The 17,628-nt window shown below is 40.0% G+C and overlaps 1 protein-coding gene across 2 annotated transcripts in view; it reads right to left on the bottom strand.

The window, feature by feature from the left end:
* Positions 1 to 17,628, bottom strand: part of LOC124112553 (solute carrier family 22 member 3-like) — a 22,539-nt gene continuing 4,911 nt past the window's right edge. The window contains exons 1-10 of one of the 2 annotated variants that reach the window (XM_046472703.2): positions 15,053 to 15,580; positions 13,784 to 13,959; positions 9,540 to 9,770; positions 9,212 to 9,414; positions 8,368 to 8,634; positions 6,940 to 7,074; positions 4,528 to 4,613; positions 4,267 to 4,384; positions 3,852 to 3,924; positions 1 to 3,445 (exon numbers count right to left, since the gene is read on the bottom strand). In XM_046472703.2, the coding sequence (XP_046328659.2) occupies positions 3,272 to 3,445; positions 3,852 to 3,924; positions 4,267 to 4,384; positions 4,528 to 4,613; positions 6,940 to 7,074; positions 8,368 to 8,634; positions 9,212 to 9,414; positions 9,540 to 9,770; positions 13,784 to 13,959; positions 15,053 to 15,161 (1,572 nt within the window). In that variant the 5' untranslated portion in view covers positions 15,162 to 15,580 and the 3' untranslated portion in view covers positions 1 to 3,271. Of the gene's footprint in view, positions 3,446 to 3,851; positions 3,925 to 4,266; positions 4,385 to 4,527; positions 4,614 to 6,939; positions 7,075 to 8,367; positions 8,635 to 9,211; positions 9,415 to 9,539; positions 9,771 to 13,783; positions 13,960 to 15,052; positions 15,581 to 17,628 lie in introns of those variants that run through there. The other variant, XM_046472704.2, reaches the window with a different exon arrangement.

The following is a 17,628-nucleotide window of genomic DNA, read 5'->3' as shown; positions in this document are numbered from 1 at the left end:
AGTACAACCTATGTTTGTTCAGAACTTAATATGTTTTCATATATCTGATGTACCCTTGAGTGAGACGTAAATAGATGTATCTGTCTGTCTATAGAAAAACCAGAAAAGGACATGCCTGGTAACAAAGGTGGAGGACTCATCATCCTTGTGCAGGAAACCTTGAAACCCAAAATACCTACAAAAATATTTAAAGAAATGTAGGAAACATTGAAACCCAAGTAGAATCGTTAAAACTGGCAAATCGCAATGAATTACGCACACCTGACGTATACCACACGCTTCCTCATGAAGCAAACACAGAAGAGCTAACGAAAATAGCTCAAATAGTTGGCAAAATGGAATAATCCTTGGTGACTTTAATGCTTCTTTATTGATTGGAAGACAGGAACGATTCGTGTAAATGTGGCAAAATCGTCGAAAAATGGGACGACAATCTAGTAACTCTAAACAACCTGGGGGAGGTGACAACCTTCCCAAACTCTCCTACGTAGGTTGCCCACCACAATTAGAGGAATAGACCAATCCTCAAAGGCTGATTGGTCCACATTCAGGTTGGATGGTACATCATTGAAATCCTCAGACATTGCTTCGGATAATCCTGATCTTTATAGCCAAACTCTCAAAGCAATTATTGCCACAGTTGAAAAATCAATTCCAAGAAAGCGCACAAAACTTGCAAGACTCCGGTACCATGGTGGAACATGGAATTAGCGAAAGCTAGGAGAGTGAGAAAGAGAAAACGTAATAGGTCAAAAAGGGATAAATCAACCTTCGCCCAAGTCCGAGCAGCCAGCCTTAAAGTAAGACAGCTCTGCACTCTCTAATGAGTGAATAGCCTAGGCCTGGCTAGATGGGGAGAAAAGACACTGTGCACATATCCCTAAACAAATCACTTCGGTCTAAAAAAAGGAAATATTTTACTTCCAGAGTTTACAGGTACTTGATATACAGAAGTTCTTGACTCCCAACAATAAACAGGTACTTGCCAATAGCTAGCTAGATAATCCTTGGACAATTCGTTATTCACGGACATCAAGATAAAGGGTTATATTACTGACAAAATACAGAAGAAGAAAGAAGAAGAAATATTTTATTAACGTGTCACTGGATGCATAAAATCAGCATCATTGCAAATATGGCATGAATTGAAAGTACATCTATCAGCCAGCCGTGGCCTACGAGACACGAATATACGTGTTACATCAATAGTTAAAATATAATATGTACATTATCACACAGTACAACAACAAATAGCGCAAACCTATTTGAGCGGACTTCGGAGAAGACAACCACCGCTCGACACCCGTGAACGCTATCTAAACTCGTGTGCGATCAGCAATGTGCATTCGAAAATAGGGAAACACGACTAGCAAACTATCTACAAAACCAATATTGGAGATATATAGGTATAAGAATAAAGGACTAAACATAAGCTACCCAAAGGTACATTAAACATGGCAACAATTACAATAAATACACGAGAAATATCTGCATAGAACTAGATAATCCTGCTACTGAGTGAAAGTTACTGAATCATATTCAACAAGTGGATATGCTTTCACGCACAAGGGAGATAAAGCATACCACATCAACACATGATGAGAGCATAAGATTGAAATACTAGAGAATGAAATTTACAGACAAAATATTCTCCAGCGATAGCCAAATCAATCGCAAAGTCAGAGAACTGAAGCCAAGCGACCGACCGCTGGACAGAGATGGGCACGGATGCATGAAGATCATAAATACTTATTTTACCAAATGATTTACACGTTAATATGATAAAATATGAATTTCATTATTTATTATTCAATGTCATTTTTACGATGATTTGCGTTTCAATCTATTTAATGCAGCATATGAAAATAATCCTTGGTTTTATAACTTTAATGATGAAGAAAAATTTGGATATACAATAAACGAAATTAAAATACAAAGCCATTTACCCTCAAAACTTTCTAAAATGTTTCGAAGAAGGCAAATGTTGTAATCTTTATTTAATACAACCAATTTTTGTAAAACAAATTGTATTTATTTGTTTTATTTTGTATTGTATGATTTGATTATAGTGTCTCTTAGGCAAATTTGTGGCTCGACGCACTGTATGATATATGTATATATCATGTATGTTTTACATGTCCCGGTGCGTGTGACACTTAAATAAACTACTTACTTCTGTCACTAGACAGTCACGAGCTGAGTTTTACGACCCGGTGAGCTAATTTTGTAATCTGAATTTGTGTCGAAACATTAGGCTCTGGGGTAAATCAATCTATATCGCAATGGAAAAGATTCCTATGACTTCTATCCTATTTCAGCTGACAGATTAGGATACGATACACATATTGCAAACTAATCATTTCATCAAATTCCTGAATTTCAATCATGTTCGACAAAGGGGAAATAATCATTTACAAAAGTGGAGCTTCGTGTCAGATTTCCAGGTATAAAGTGGCAATGAACTGATCGACCATTTGATGAAATTTTGTATGGAGACTGGATATTTTTCAGCTGCAGCTGAATTTTTGTTAAAACTAAAGCCTCACAACTGTTTACAAAATCATGCAACAATGTATTTTGTGGCAGACAACAGTGTGTAGCATTTTCTGGGACAATGTATATTGTTCAGACAGCATCCCAGGGCGCCAGTCAAAACATCTCAACCGACTTGTGCTCCTACCACTTGTTACGCAACCAGCTTCTGTCTTCACAGCTGGACAGCGACTCCTACCTTTGATCTTGCATCGGGGACACCGTCTTCCTTTCTGTGACCCAGCTTGGGAGAATCTCCCAGAGGATATGCAGCATAATCCATATGTAAGCCAATTACGGACATCGGCGTAGAAGACTGCCGATCAGATCATCTTTCACCCAAAGCGGTCAGCCAAGGCTATCACAGGTGTTTGTTAACAAACTCTATTCTGATGGGCATTGACACTATCAAGAGTAATAGTAATGTCCTAATAAAGTGCAGTGTTTGCACTTTAAGAACAGGTGTTAGATACAATAAAGAACCAACACGGTTATTTACTTACGGCCTGAAAGCTAAATACAAATCCACGGGAATTAAACATTTAACATAAATAAGCCTTTAAAATCTAAGGGGCAGTCCTTCTATCTGGCCATCGTCACCCTGTGCCAACAACGATTGGCCAAATTGGCTGGTATATCTAAATCAGCATACCAAGTTTACAAACATACAATGTATTACTACTGTGCAATAGAGGAGCAATGCGCAAAATACATTCCATTTGAACATTGATAGAAACTTTCACGTGGCTGGCATGCTGGTACATGTATTAGGCTTTTTTGGCCATGATTGTATGTCCTCAACTGTTTCTGGCAACTCTCTCCCTTGTGACTCCGGAAGCATCATCACCAAACCTGCTATGATTAAACAGCCCACACCAAATATAGTTCCAGGTAACCAAGATATAGCTGATGCCTGTAAACATTAAACATTTACATGAAGAAGATATGTACAGGGCAACAAAGAAATAATTTCAATATCAGATGCCTTTCAGTGTTTAACTTAGTTTCCAACTTTGACGCGTCAGTGACAAAACTTGTTCCCGTGTTCATTTTTTCAGGTGAACAATTGCCTTGCCTTTGCAAGTGTTTGTGACGGGTGCAACCTGTGAGGCATGATATGCGTCCCTTTTCGTGAACGCCTGTTGTCATCGATATTTAACACATGAGGTTATTCATAAACACATGCTTACGATGTAGTCGGAATCGAACAATCGGCGCTGATGTAAGCAGAGAATTCTTATTTTGGGCTTGTCGCTCATATTCCTACATCACAACTAACGACAACTGCTTGTTTTAAGTGTTCCCGAAGATGTACTTACAAGCAAGGAAGTGAAAGGTGAAATAGCAGCACCAATTCTTGCAGCCGTTGACCCACCACCGAGACCGACAGTCCTGAAACACATTCAAAATAGAGGCCATGTGGCCTTAGACTTACACTGTATGCAGTGACATTTGTTTTAAAGTTATTTACGAAGTAATTTCAATGAACATACATCAGAGCATCCCCCATTTATAATAATTTGTAATCATTTGGTGATATGTGTTCAACAAAGATATAACGACCAAACGTATACATGTTTCGCGAACAATACAGATTACAAATATTGAAATATCAACAAAAGTCCACTCTTTTCACAATGTTTATGCCCAATGCCACAGACAGACGAGTAGTAATATTTACACCAAAATACATACTCATTGAAAGTGATGGAGCCCAATATTTAAGATGCAAACCTTATATTCGTTGGGTACAGTTCCGGAACGTATGTGAACATAGACGCAAAACAGGCAGCGTTTCCAATTTTCCCGACAAAAGCTAAAGCTGTGGCACCGGACGAAGCAGCAACGCCAACTGAAATTGATGCAAATATGTGGCACTTAGTTTTATGGCACTCATAAAAAAGAAGTTCTCCAGATCTAGTTTTAAGTCAAGGCTGCATACACCAATAGTATGACCTGTATCTTATATCAACTGTTCAGGGCGGATGTCCATACCTGCCAGTAGTTTCAAAGCTGTTGCCAGGAGAAGACACACACCAGACACAATGTGAAAAATCATGAAAAACTTCCTCCTTCCAAGTCTGAAAAATGCAAGGAACAGCAGATTTAAATCACCATTACAATTATATTATAATCTGAATCTGTTTCGTCGGATTATCGAGATTGGTTGCCAGTATTATCTGTTATTGAAGTTTTCTATTTCCATTTATTCATATAATTGTCACCGCTATTTTGCCTATTTTACGTCCAATCGAATCTGTTTCGTCGGATAATCGAGATTGGTTGCCAGTATTATCTGTTATTGAAGTTTTCTATTTCCATTTATTCACATAATTGTCACCGCTATTTTGCCTTTTACGTCCAATCGAATCTGTTGCGGCCGATAATCGAGATTATTATCTCGCGTTGACGTGTCCTATTTAATAACATTGCCTATATCCGTTGCATGTATATTAAGGAGAGTAACAAGTCTGTTTTCAATGTAACCGCGCTAAATTGATCATGAATGTGGAACCGAATGCTTTGTTTTTAGTCAAGATATGAGTGAAGCGGTATTGGTTGAATCCAATGTTTTGGCGTGAGTTATCGATATCATTTAGGGAAACACCGATAAATCCCTTCAAGCAACATTTTGAAGGTCTCTGTGGTCTAAGATCCTTGAAATACACACTCTTAGTTCTACTGACAAAACAGAATTGTCACACATTCTTTGAATGTTACAGTCACTGCCCATTATGACACAAACATACCTAACGACACCGACGGACCAAAACAGTTAAATATAAGTATTGCAAGTACCATCTTTAACGTCTTTTGGTATGACATGGCCGCGGTCGAATCAGCGACCACCCACTCCCCGGGCAGACGCTCTATCCATTACACCACGGAGGCGCTTTATACTTCGGAAGACACAGACATAGCATGTTTGCAAAACATATTTATCAAACACTGCACAACAGAAGTTTTAGAAAGTGTTTTTAACTCGCTTACGATTCTTGCAATGTTTTAACTCATTTTACATACGATAGTGATGCTGTTTTACTTGAACTGTAAAATCCCGAAAGGCAACTTTTCATCGTGCTCTCAATCTCATTTCCATACTTTATAGTGATACATGTTATTCCAACTTCTTTTGTGTAAATAGGCTCTGATGCAAAGGAGTGCGTACTCGCAGTTGAAATAACGTGTACCCAATCTTTCTACTTCACGGGGGCATATATTCACTTCAAAATACCAGATGCATTCTTGTAGACCTGTGAACTACCAACTCAACGGGCTTCACACGTTTGAACTACTCCAATTTAACACGGCACGTCTATGTTCCAAGGTGTCGGATGTTGATTTTAGCTGAGAAAATAAACACACCGTTATCCGCTTACAGGCAAACATTCAGAGAAGTAGGTCCGGTCGAGCTTATATCAATATGAATATGATAATATTACCCCACTTCTGAAGTGGTCATGACAGCTTGTGTAACGAGACCTCCTGTAAAGCACTTGACCACAAAAACTAGTGGAATCACGAATATGGATTATCGAAACTTATTCCTATGTCTAGCCATATCTCCTTCACAATCTGGTTTATGTTGTAAGTAAATACATACTTTCTATATAATCACTTAGTCAAAAAATATTTTGAAATTTTTTTTTCAGTAAACATGCATCAGCATTGGAAATCTTCACTGCAGTAGTACTGCAGCACAACAGTGTAAACATAAAACCCGGTGTGCAGCTTGTAAATCCGCAAAGAGGTTTTACGTTGAGTGATCCACAAAGTGACCTCGGTCCTGCGTAAGTAAGTGTACATACATACTGATTTAGTTTACTCATCCTGAAAATATGTCTGCAACTTATGCTAAATACCCCGTGGTGATAAGGGTTAGAAAAGGTTCGCTGGGTCCGTTTGCACAAAGCGATCTTAGACTGACTGACTGAGTATGGTTTTACGCCGCTTTTAGCAATATTCCAGCAATATCACGGCGGGGGACACCAGAAATGGGCTTCACACATTGTACCCATGTCGAGAATCGGACCCGGGTCTTCGGCGTGGCGAGCGAACGCTTTAACCACTAGGCTACTCGATCGCCCCTTAGAGTTACGACTGTGTTAGAGTGTGGTAGTTGTAATCGCCGTAGCGCTAAGATTGCTTGGTGAAAGTGGACGCAGGACTCCGTTCTAAGCCGATAGTGACCAGTAAATTGTATCGGGGGTAAGGCTTGATGGATTTCGCGTCATAGAACGTAGCGTTAATATCAGTCACGGTTAGTATAGTCCAGACCCGAACATCTACAATACACATAACGATTTTCGCTATCAAGATTCAGAAAAAATGGAACACCGTCAAATCTCCTAGTTAAGCATCACATAACAAGAATTATATTTTCGTTATGAGAGTGTAAACGCAAACCTTTTGCTGATGAGCCAGTACAGCGGTGCCGTTGGGACTTCAGCCACCGAGTTGAGGAGAAAGTTGAGATAGAAGTCGTCGGCTAGAGATGAGGATGTCAGATACAGGCTAAAGTATGTTAGACTGTCAACCAGCCTGCAATATAAACGTGGTGGGAAAGAGTTCTAATGTGCACTCGTAACCAATGTAGCCTCAAATTGTATAAACAAACAGAATATAGCATGCTTTAAAAAATATTTGAAACACACGTGTCTGTCTGTGTAAAACTACACACACACTGCAGCAAAATGAACATTTCTCAAACATTTTTATTTATCGCTGATTTTCGGTGATACGTTCATGCATTTTCACCACAACTTTGCTTTTTTCGCCCAAAGGGATCTGTTTATTCTCTGGCGTTGTCGTTTTATATTTAGACCGGTTTATACAGACATCCGGATTAGTGAAAGTATAGCAGTAGTAGCGTCTGGATTAGACAGAATGTACTGTAGAAACTGTAAACTGTAGTGAGCGAGTGAGTGAGTTTGGTTTTACGCCGCTTTTAGTAATATTCCAGCAATATCACGGCGGGGGACACCAGAAATAGGTTTCACACATTGAACCCATGTCGGGAATCGAACCCGGGTCGAGCGAACGCTTTAACCACTAGGCTACCCGACCGCCCCTGAAAACTGTAGACTGTAATTGTGTTCCAGTATTGTATACGCTTATTACTCAAGTAGGAACGGATAATTCGTTTTATACTGGAGACCTAATACTAGAGACGTTACCCTGAACGTTTCACTATAGCGTCAAATGTCATCCTCTCGTTCTCAATATCATCTGTTAGGACCATTATTACAGGAATGATTCTAATTGTGAGCAATACCAAAAGAAGGGTGTTACCATGCTTGGCGCTCAGCATAAGGGGATAAAACTCGGCTCGGAGAGTCAGGATACTGTGTTAGGGTGGGGTATCCATGTTAACTGCGGCAATGCTTCTCAGTCAACAGGCACTATCAAGCCGGCAGAAATTCGGACTGAAGGAGTGAAGAAGCCTAACACTGCTTTTATTTCTTATGAGTGAGTGAGTTGTGTTTAACGCCGCTTAAGCTTGCTGTGAGAAGAAGTGAATGGGTCTTAGACGTTTACCACTTTGGTGAAACCAGCGAGTTTTGGTATGATGCTGACAAAACATAGAAGCATAATCGGGGCGAACCGGGATTCGAAGCCACGATCATAGGTTTTTTGGCATGCACAAGGGACGCAACTCTGCACAGTATCATAGACAAAAATACTTATTCTGGGCAAACCAAGATTCGAACCCACGACCATATGTTACCGCACAGCGACATGCGAGTGATCAGACAACTAGGCCACCCATGGACCCTTTATTTTTGTGATGGCGACAACAAGGAAAATTAAGTAGAAGGAGAAAAAGTAATTTACCATGAAAGCCAAACAATAATTGAAATCTTCAGCATAAACATGCTTTTGACCGCATCCAGTACTGTGTATCTGGAAACATGTATGACCGTAGGGATCTTGTTGGTATCGGGCTTAGGTGCGTCGCCTGTTGTTTCTGTAAAAGCTGTAACCTGAGGAATCACATTTGAAACATCCACGCAATTAAACCTTGAAGCCTTATACAGGATCTGTATTGCTTTGTCATCTTTTTTGTTTGCGATCAACCATCTGAGAGATTCGTCTTGAAATCTGAAATGAAAATGCAACAAAACATCAAGTCAACAACAGATGTAACGATGGATGATACATGACACAGGAACTAAAGCGACGCGCATTCCAATACCTCAATGCTGGCAGATATGTTAGGTTATGCCAATTCCACATCTTGATTTGCCTCAGGTATATCCTAAAAGGCAGGTGTTTCTACTGTTTATTTGATATAGAAAGGGTTTTGTCGCTTTATTTATCATAGAACCTTAGAAAAGATTTTCTTTGTCGGCGATAAAAATCCATATCATGTAACGTATGACACGTCTGAAAGTATATCACAAAAAGTGAGTGAGTTCTGTTCACACACTTCTAAATTGCTTGTAAGTGGGTGAATGAATTTGTTTATGCGGTCGCTTTGTACAGCATTAACTTTGCAGTTGTATCTTAGACGTTTATCACATTAGTGAACCTACGAGCACGGACATGGTCATGACAAACCAAGACACATGTTGAACCCATGATCATTGGTTCCTGGCAGGCCTAAGGGACGCAATTCTGCACCGAGATGAATTCTTATGAAGACTTGGTTTCATATTTTCGGGAAGGACATACTTACATAATTTGAAGGACCACGACGATGGACGCAGAGGACAATACCAGCTGCAGTGTCCGCCATGTGTTATAACGCAGTATGTAGGCAACGAGAGTAAGCATCAGAAGACATGCACACCATGATATAGATTGAATAAACACTATGTCCATACGACGCCGTCTTGGAAACAGTTCCAGCCACATTGTACAGGATGTCACTACGATCCCCTGTAAAGAAAGATATCACAACATAGTGCATGATATGCACACACACACACACGCACACACGCACACAAGCACACAGAAACACATACACACACACACCAATAACAAAGGTAATCATAATTATTTACCTGTTGGAAAACTCCGTTAATCAGTTTCATGCTGGTGAAGGCTTGTATGTTGGGGGAAAACGCCAGTGCAACTCCGACCCCAGCCGTTACAGAGTGGGAGAGGAGTAGGAAGGGCCTTCTCCCGAATTTGTCAGACAGTATAGAAAACACCAGTGCCCCGATTCCTTGGCCCACAATAAACATAGTTTGTGGAAGGCGACTGAACGGGACATTATCACAAACTAAGTCCCACTGGAATAGAAGATAATATGCATTTCTTATAGCAAATGAAAGTAAGATAGAAATATACAATGTCAAAACCATATCTATACCACGTATAAACTGAATTTCACTTTATTAAAAGCGTATATAATATGACGTAGCTAACATTTAAAAGAAAGTTAAAGATTGCAATTTGAAATCAGCTTCAGAATCAGTTCTTACTTTCTCACAGTGAAATGATATGAGGTGAAATGGAGTTTAACGTCGCGTCCACGATTATTGCACTTATATAGCAACGTGCATGCATGTGTGTGGGTGGTGGTGGTTTGTGTGTGTGTGTGGGGGGGGGGGGGGGGGGGGGCTGTTTGTACTAGTCCGATTTTATAATGCTAGCCCACTGAGATACCATGCCGCAGTTTAACATGAATACCCCCACTCAGACACAGTATACTGACTCCGAGCCGACCAGTGTTACCCCCTAATGCCGAGCGCCAGACAGGGTAACAACAAGTACCATCTTTTAACGTCTTCCGCTCTTCGGTTAAACGCTCTATCAACAAGACCACGGAGGCGGTTTATTCACAGTGGTCATGGATCCCAATAGGATACTCAGAATACTTTACAATGTGAACAAGACCATTAGCTGATAAAATGCAATACATCCGCGAAAGATACATGCAATGTTATTTTAATAATGTAGGACCAAGGAGTTTATTTATATAAGAATAAGATGGAACATACTCTTTTCTATGATATATGAAATTAGCAATGTAATATAAATATGGTTATACTGAATTTATCAAGCCATGAATGTTAGAAACGAAAGGTCCAGCTTGTGACAAACCAAGACAGGAAGCCCTGTGTCAGCATATCTACGTACTTTTTGGCCTTTGAGGACAGGACATATACCAGACAAAAGTTCAACGGCTACCAGTATCCCTCTCAATGCACAGACCCAACATCAAATGCTACAGCGTTTCGTGTGGGACCTCACACATAGGCCAGCACGATACATACTAGTTTATCTATATTTTATTATTTCTAATATCACACATGTGTCTAATGTATTAAGGAACACATCTACAATCTAAAAATAATGTTATGTCATTCTTAAAGTCCAAGAATGATCTATTTTCACTCACTGAAGTAAACTTTGAATGCAATAGTTAGTTAAGATCGAAGACATACTCTTATCCCCATTTGGTTAAGGTGTCGGGCCTCCTGTCTATTTGAATGAAAAGTGTGAGTGAGTGAGTTGGGTTTAACGCCGCTTTTTACAGTATTCCAGTTATATCACGGCGTGTCAGCTTAATGTGGGATGAACGCCCGAAGTGATGCAGGTCTTTTTACCACTTCGGTGAAAGCCACAAGCACGGGTATAGTGCTGACAAACCTAGAAACATAATCGGGGCGAACCGGGATTCGAATCCACAATCATAGGTTTCTGGCGTGCCAAAGGGACGCAACACTTCACAGCGAATTGCGGCGCCTTAGACGTATGGGCCACCCGTGCCCCCTAAATGAAAAGAAGCACTATCGGAATTAACGTAAGCAATGTCGTGTGTATAGCTACCAGGTGCGAAGCAATAGTTTAAATGCGATATAAATGCAACAACTATCGTTCTTATTGGAATCACCACACAGCCGCTTCTGGAACCGAACACATTCGGTCATATCCGTTAAATTCCGCATTTCGCCAAACTACAACAACACTTACTCTCGTCACAGCGCACGAAACATGGCTGGCAGGAGAGGCGAAGGGAAACTGGGAAGTGTAGTAATCAACGCTTGTTTTTGCAAAGAATGTAATTCTTATTAGGGAGTTAATGCGCATTGAACGTAAATTATAATTCCCCTTCGAAACAGATTATTCAATTTAATATATAAAGACTATTTTGTATGCATTATCGATGTATTTTGATGGAAAGCGTATCAAACACGGAGCTACATGGATTACTTCACCAATAATTTCATTCTAGTTAATACAAATACAAAATTCGGTCAGTCAGTGTCAAAAGTGAGGCATTCGTCTGTGGCTGATTGGCACTTAAACAATGCTATTAATTTATAAGTTTCTTCTTAACATATACCACTACCAAATTCCAATGTGTGTCCTTTAGCAACCACACAGTTGCCCAGATTGCTGGGATCTGGTCGGCGGATGGGCGCGATGTCAAACATACCTAACAACTGGCCATTTATTTGCGTTAACTGATACAAGAAAACACGTTTCCCTCTTTAGTTAACAAATCCTGATGCATATCAATACTAGTTGCTCTATGCAAATTTCGAGTCAGACAAACCAAAATAAATTACTTCGCTTGTCGCTTATTTGTTTTTTGCCGCCATTTCTGCTTTGTCATCCGCGAACTTCTAAGAAAGTGCCTATGAAACAATTGAAAGACCGCCCCATAGCGGTTCCGCTAACGTGCGCTGTCAAATCCGTTTCTTTTCGCTCGCATTATAAATGCATTTGATTCTAATACGGAAGCTATGCAACCAATACGTCTTCACATGTTAAACTCATTCAACGCTTTTATTCATATAAACAGGGGCCTGAAGGTGTACCGCCCCACTGACAAGGAGCGGCTGAAAAGTTCTGAGCCTAAGTATATGATGGCTGCAGTTGGTAGCTGGAGTGCTTGGATCCAACTAATGTAGAAGGCTTCCTCCGGATGGTGTTGAAAGACCCCACAGCACAAGTAACGGCATCATCAGCTGTATCATGTCAACCAGGCAGTTCTTTCCTCAAGTTTGAGATGAGGTGGAAATTAGACAGTGCCAAATCAGGTCAGACGAAAGATGCTAAATAAGTCCAAAACCACAGTCCTGCATTGACTCAGACTTGTGTACAGGTGCATTGTCCTGATGGAACAACACACCTTTAGTGAGTTTTGCGAGGGTGTTTATCCTTGATATTCTCACGCAGTTCTCAACTCTCTCGAAAGACGTCATCCCAGTCATGCTGAAGGCCCATGTTTGATTCCATGTATGGGTACTATGTATGAAGTCCATTTCTGGTGTCCCCCGACGTGATATTGCTGGAATACTTCAAAAAGCGGTGTAAATCAATAGATCACTCACTCATGGGAGATGCCTTCTGGTGTGACGTGTGGTGAGTGTCGAACATATGTAATCATATTCTGTATTTTTTTATAGTAGATCATCTTCAAGGCTCTCTTGTCTCCTTTTGAACTCCGCTTCCCCACCTCTTAAAACTCTTAAAAGGAAGAACAACGTCCGTCCCCTAAAGTTGACACCATGGATGGCTGTTGGAATTGGTCCTTTCAGTGGGACATTTTTTTATGACAGCGCGGTAGTCAATTTTGTACATTTTCATCAACGGAGAATACGTATGTGTAGTCATTCAGATTCCTGCCAAAATCTGCTGCCTGGTTGTGTATTTGGTCCAACTGCAGCATGTCAGCATGGAAGGTATTGTCCTTAACACAAACAAACTGTTAAGGATGTATTTATTATACGTCCTTCGTAGTTTGGCTCAGAACTTTTCTGCCATCTCTCTTATCCTATGGTGTCAACTTTATAGAAGCGCCGATACATGGAAAAAACTCATTTGGAAAACTTATTTGGAACATTAGACAATAGGATAATTGTGTGATAGTGCAAGTAGAAATCGCATCAATTGAGCCTGGCTCTTACTAGGTGACCCCAATATATCGTATCGTGATACCAAGTTTAGACAACTGGCTTATTGAAACGATTCAACACATACTAAAGTAAGTGATCTTCAAAATGTATCATATCAGTTGCATCAGTTGTAATGAATGGCTGACCAATGAATGCATCCAAATTGATTACCGATTCAAATCACTAAAACGGAACATTTTGAACTCTTTTGTGAAATCCGAAACGGAATTAGATCTTCTTAAAGATGCAACTGGCAATTTCGAAAGCACATTACGTGTTAAATTCGACTGATACACCGACGTGTCGCTTTTCACTTCTTACTGAGCATAAAATCGAGTAGGACAAACAAGTTATATTTCATTTTTATTTTGAGTTTTGAAAAAAAAAACACTTGCCTCTGACACTATGGAACGTAGACGATCTGGTTCATATTTCCATGCAACACATTGCGTGGTGGTCGTTGCGTTGGTACTGACGTTTACTATGTTCCCATGGCACTGTCCATACACCACATCACTGTCACTACTCTCGACCAATTCAGTGGACGTACACTGATGCTTCGCTTCTTGTGCTAGGTTATTTCAACATAAAGACTGTGTTTTCATACATGTGTGGAGCAATTAATGAACACGTTAGTTTGACGCCAGTTTGTACAGTATTGCAGCTTTAGCATAACGTATCAGCTTAAAACTGGACGAGCATGTGCATGGTGCTGATAAACCATATAGGGTCATATTTGGGGCGGATATGTGCTTGACCCCGCGGACAGTGGATCCTTGAACGGTCATGGGATTCAACTCTACACAATAAATGTGGCCTCTTAAACCCTCTGAAACATTTGGATATGCAGCGAAATTGACTGAGTTTACTTCAGAGAATATCCGGTTCGGTCTGCTCTAGTCCGATTTACTCAGCTTTTTTGTAATATTCATTTCGCATCCGTCACCACTCGCACCTTTCCGTAACCTGCTAGAAGACTCGTCCCCCTATCGATGAATGTTATGTGCGAAAATACGACAAACCAATCAGAATGCGCGTATGATTTCAAGTTCTTCGTCAAAGAAACCCTCAGAAATAATTTTTGATTTTACATGTCTTGCATCTTAAAACACAGTTAAATTTGTGCAATCATACTGTATAATTCCGCAAGTCCCGATGCGCTTTAAAATGAATCTGAAATATATATAATATATGGGGAAATATATGTGAACCATTAGGCAACGAGTTGACAATTGTTTTAGGTATGTACGTTTGCGCTAAGACGGGACCCGGTCGCAAAAATGGCCATAATTAGGGCACGAGTGGCTATTCGGCTTGTCCCGGAATAACACGAGGTGTTCACGAATGAGTCAACTGGTTGTTAGGACCGTATTTTAGTCCGAAGTCCGAAGTGTAAAAAGTTTTAGGTCAGTTTGTGTAATGATAATTTATTAAGGAACTGAGGGGACCCGAGAAAAAGTCCATTTTTTACCAAAATCCGAATCAGATTCCACTGTAGTAACATTAAGACGTCTTTCGATTGCATTATGGTTCGGTTCTCATATATTTAATTGGGGTTTGTATTACACCAACCGAAATGTACATGCCCCACCCTTATCACACTTTGGTATAACACAGAGTAAGTGTTTTAGAAAAGTACCCTTCCTCGAAAATATCGATCTTACCAATGAAGACAAAATTTAGAACATGAAAGGCGATGGTGAGGTTCCCACAAAACAACAGTGCGACCTGTGTAATCTGATACCGTCCAAAGGTACCCAATCGCTCTAACATAGCGTCAACACTCAGCTGGTCTGTGTCCCGTAAAGCTGAGAAAACACGGTGGCTGTGAATGGAACATAGAATTAAATAGCTATGCGTAAAAATATTTGAGTGTTACATTATTAGTGATGTCTGTAATGGTATCGATGAACCTGTGACAACAAACTACGTTTTATTGAGACCAACCAGAAAGGACAGAATAAAAATATGCCTGTGTCAAATATGTGCCATCAAAGTGACAAACTGTTTTTGTCAATTCTGCTAAAAACCTTGTTAGTGTTAGAGAAGAAATATTTGCGCGTGTAACCTCGGATGCAATGTGCACGAGAATTATCTCTGACATTTACTCACAAGGAACTACAAGAATACATGTTTCCTAAATCCAATTGATGATAATTTATAACTCAACTGAATAAATCAGTGTGTTGAGTACATCCCCCCCCCCCCCCCCCCCCCCATCCCCTTTGTGTGGCCTTCATATCCAATGTGTAATACAGTGGCATACTGTCAACGTCGTTGGAAGTGCAAGGGACTAACTTGTCATATGCAGGAATCAAGGCCGTAGTTAACTTCTTTTTCTTTTCTTTTTTTTGTTCCCCAACTTGATTCAAATAAAACTGTTTTCTATTAAAAACCGGAGAAACTATCTTAAACAATCTTATCAAGGAGTGACGAGAGGGCATGATCTGAATTCCAGAAGCTGAACACCTGTCATCTTTTATAGAAGGCATGTCACTCAATATAACAGGTGGTTCTACACCTGAAGGGCGTCACTTTGTTATTAAACAGTCGGAGAACCAGACAGATCAAGTAACAGAATGAGTATCATAGATCCATATCATCAGTTGCATACACAACAAATTAAGAATAAAACAGGTGTCTTCGATTACTAATTGACTGCATATATTTCGCTATGATCGATAAACATTGTGACAAATGTACATACTCACACGGATTTCGCGTAGGACCGACAGCAGCTGAGAGAATACCATGTTGTCTTGGTAAACACACAAAATTGAGTTATATTGTTTACGAAACAAGTCAGGGACACTTACTTACTGCCCATGGCTTCTGTGGATGAAACGAAGTTAGACAACGATGCAAGTCATGGGCGGATACAGAGGGGGGTGCGGGGGTGCGCACCCCCCCCCCCCCCCCCCCCCCCCTTTTTTTTATTTCGAAAAAAATCTTTATTTCTGTATAAATTACCACCAAAGACAATAAATAGATCTTAATTGTGCACCCCTCTTTTCAAAAAAGCTGTATCCGCCCATGCAAATGATCTCTGTTCTGATTTCAATCCAGATTCCACAGCCTGTATCTCGGAGAATTGCTCACAGCTATGTGAAATGCTCATTTGCGCTTCCCAAAGCTGTTAATGTGGCAAATGCCAACTTCTAAATAAAGGTACACAATTCTATAGAAAAGACAAAGTTAGGATCGAGTCCAAGGTTCAAGATAGTGATGTGTACTTTGTATCTCGAATTCGAGATAAGCGGTCAATTTTTTTTATATTTATATAGTAAGGCGGTCGGGACCGGGGAATAGATTCGTGTTGTCTGTACATTCGAGATAACGGGCTCCGACTTTACATGTTTCTATATTCCTTACTCTTGTTGAATTTCATCATGGCAACCACGCCACGATATATTGCCTATGTTATAGTTTATTCAAGAGTCCTCTTAAGTTATTTTTTATCATAAATATTAAAACGCATATGAAGCTGTCCTCATTTGAAGGTTTGCAACTAGCTTCAAACAGGTGGCAAAACAAAAACACAAAGTTCCCACAAAGTTCCACTGAAATATGGGATGAGAATACACACGAAAATACTTTCACAACGAACAATTGTATTGATTGACTCACATATCCACCAACTTTAAAATCATACCTTCTATCCACATCTGCCTTGCTCTGGCTTTCCCTATGTCCATCCATGATATTGTTCTACGTGTGGAGGTGACTATGAACTGTGAACTATGGAGTTGAAAGTTCGAGGACTAGAAATATTGTGAAACGTTGAACTGCGAGGCTTTGTTGGTTGCATTGTAAAGGTCATATCATGACGGTAATGTGGTAGTGTCTGTATTTAGTAGTTGAATAGTCATGATAGTTGAAAATGCAGTAAAGCTGCCATCTCGGAATGTGTGGTCAAGACAGAGCGTACACCTCTCAAACATGTCCATTAAATCACTGGGAGCAAGCTGTGTTACCACCCTTAATGTAAAAATTACTCTTAATGTAAAAAAGATTACATTAAGGGTTACGTGTTAACTCTTAATGTAAAAAGTATACATTAAATTTCTGGGTTCATAGTGACAGTGACATAGTCTGGCAGATGTTCTATGTCAGATATTGGCTGTCTCTTTATAATATGCAGGAATCTCCTTTACCCCAAAAAATGCTACGATATATTGCGGTTGTACGATGAACAAGGCCACGTAAATTGGATAACGAAACTTAAAACTGTTATTTTCAG

Source organism: Haliotis rufescens, unplaced genomic scaffold, assembly GCF_023055435.1.
Source record: "Haliotis rufescens isolate VD_foot unplaced genomic scaffold, xgHalRufe1.0.p SCAF_1, whole genome shotgun sequence".
In the NCBI taxonomy this organism is placed as follows: Eukaryota; Metazoa; Mollusca; class Gastropoda; order Lepetellida; family Haliotidae; genus Haliotis; species Haliotis rufescens.
Note: the sequence above shows the minus strand (reverse complement) of the source record. Positions and strands in the feature narration are given on the sequence as shown.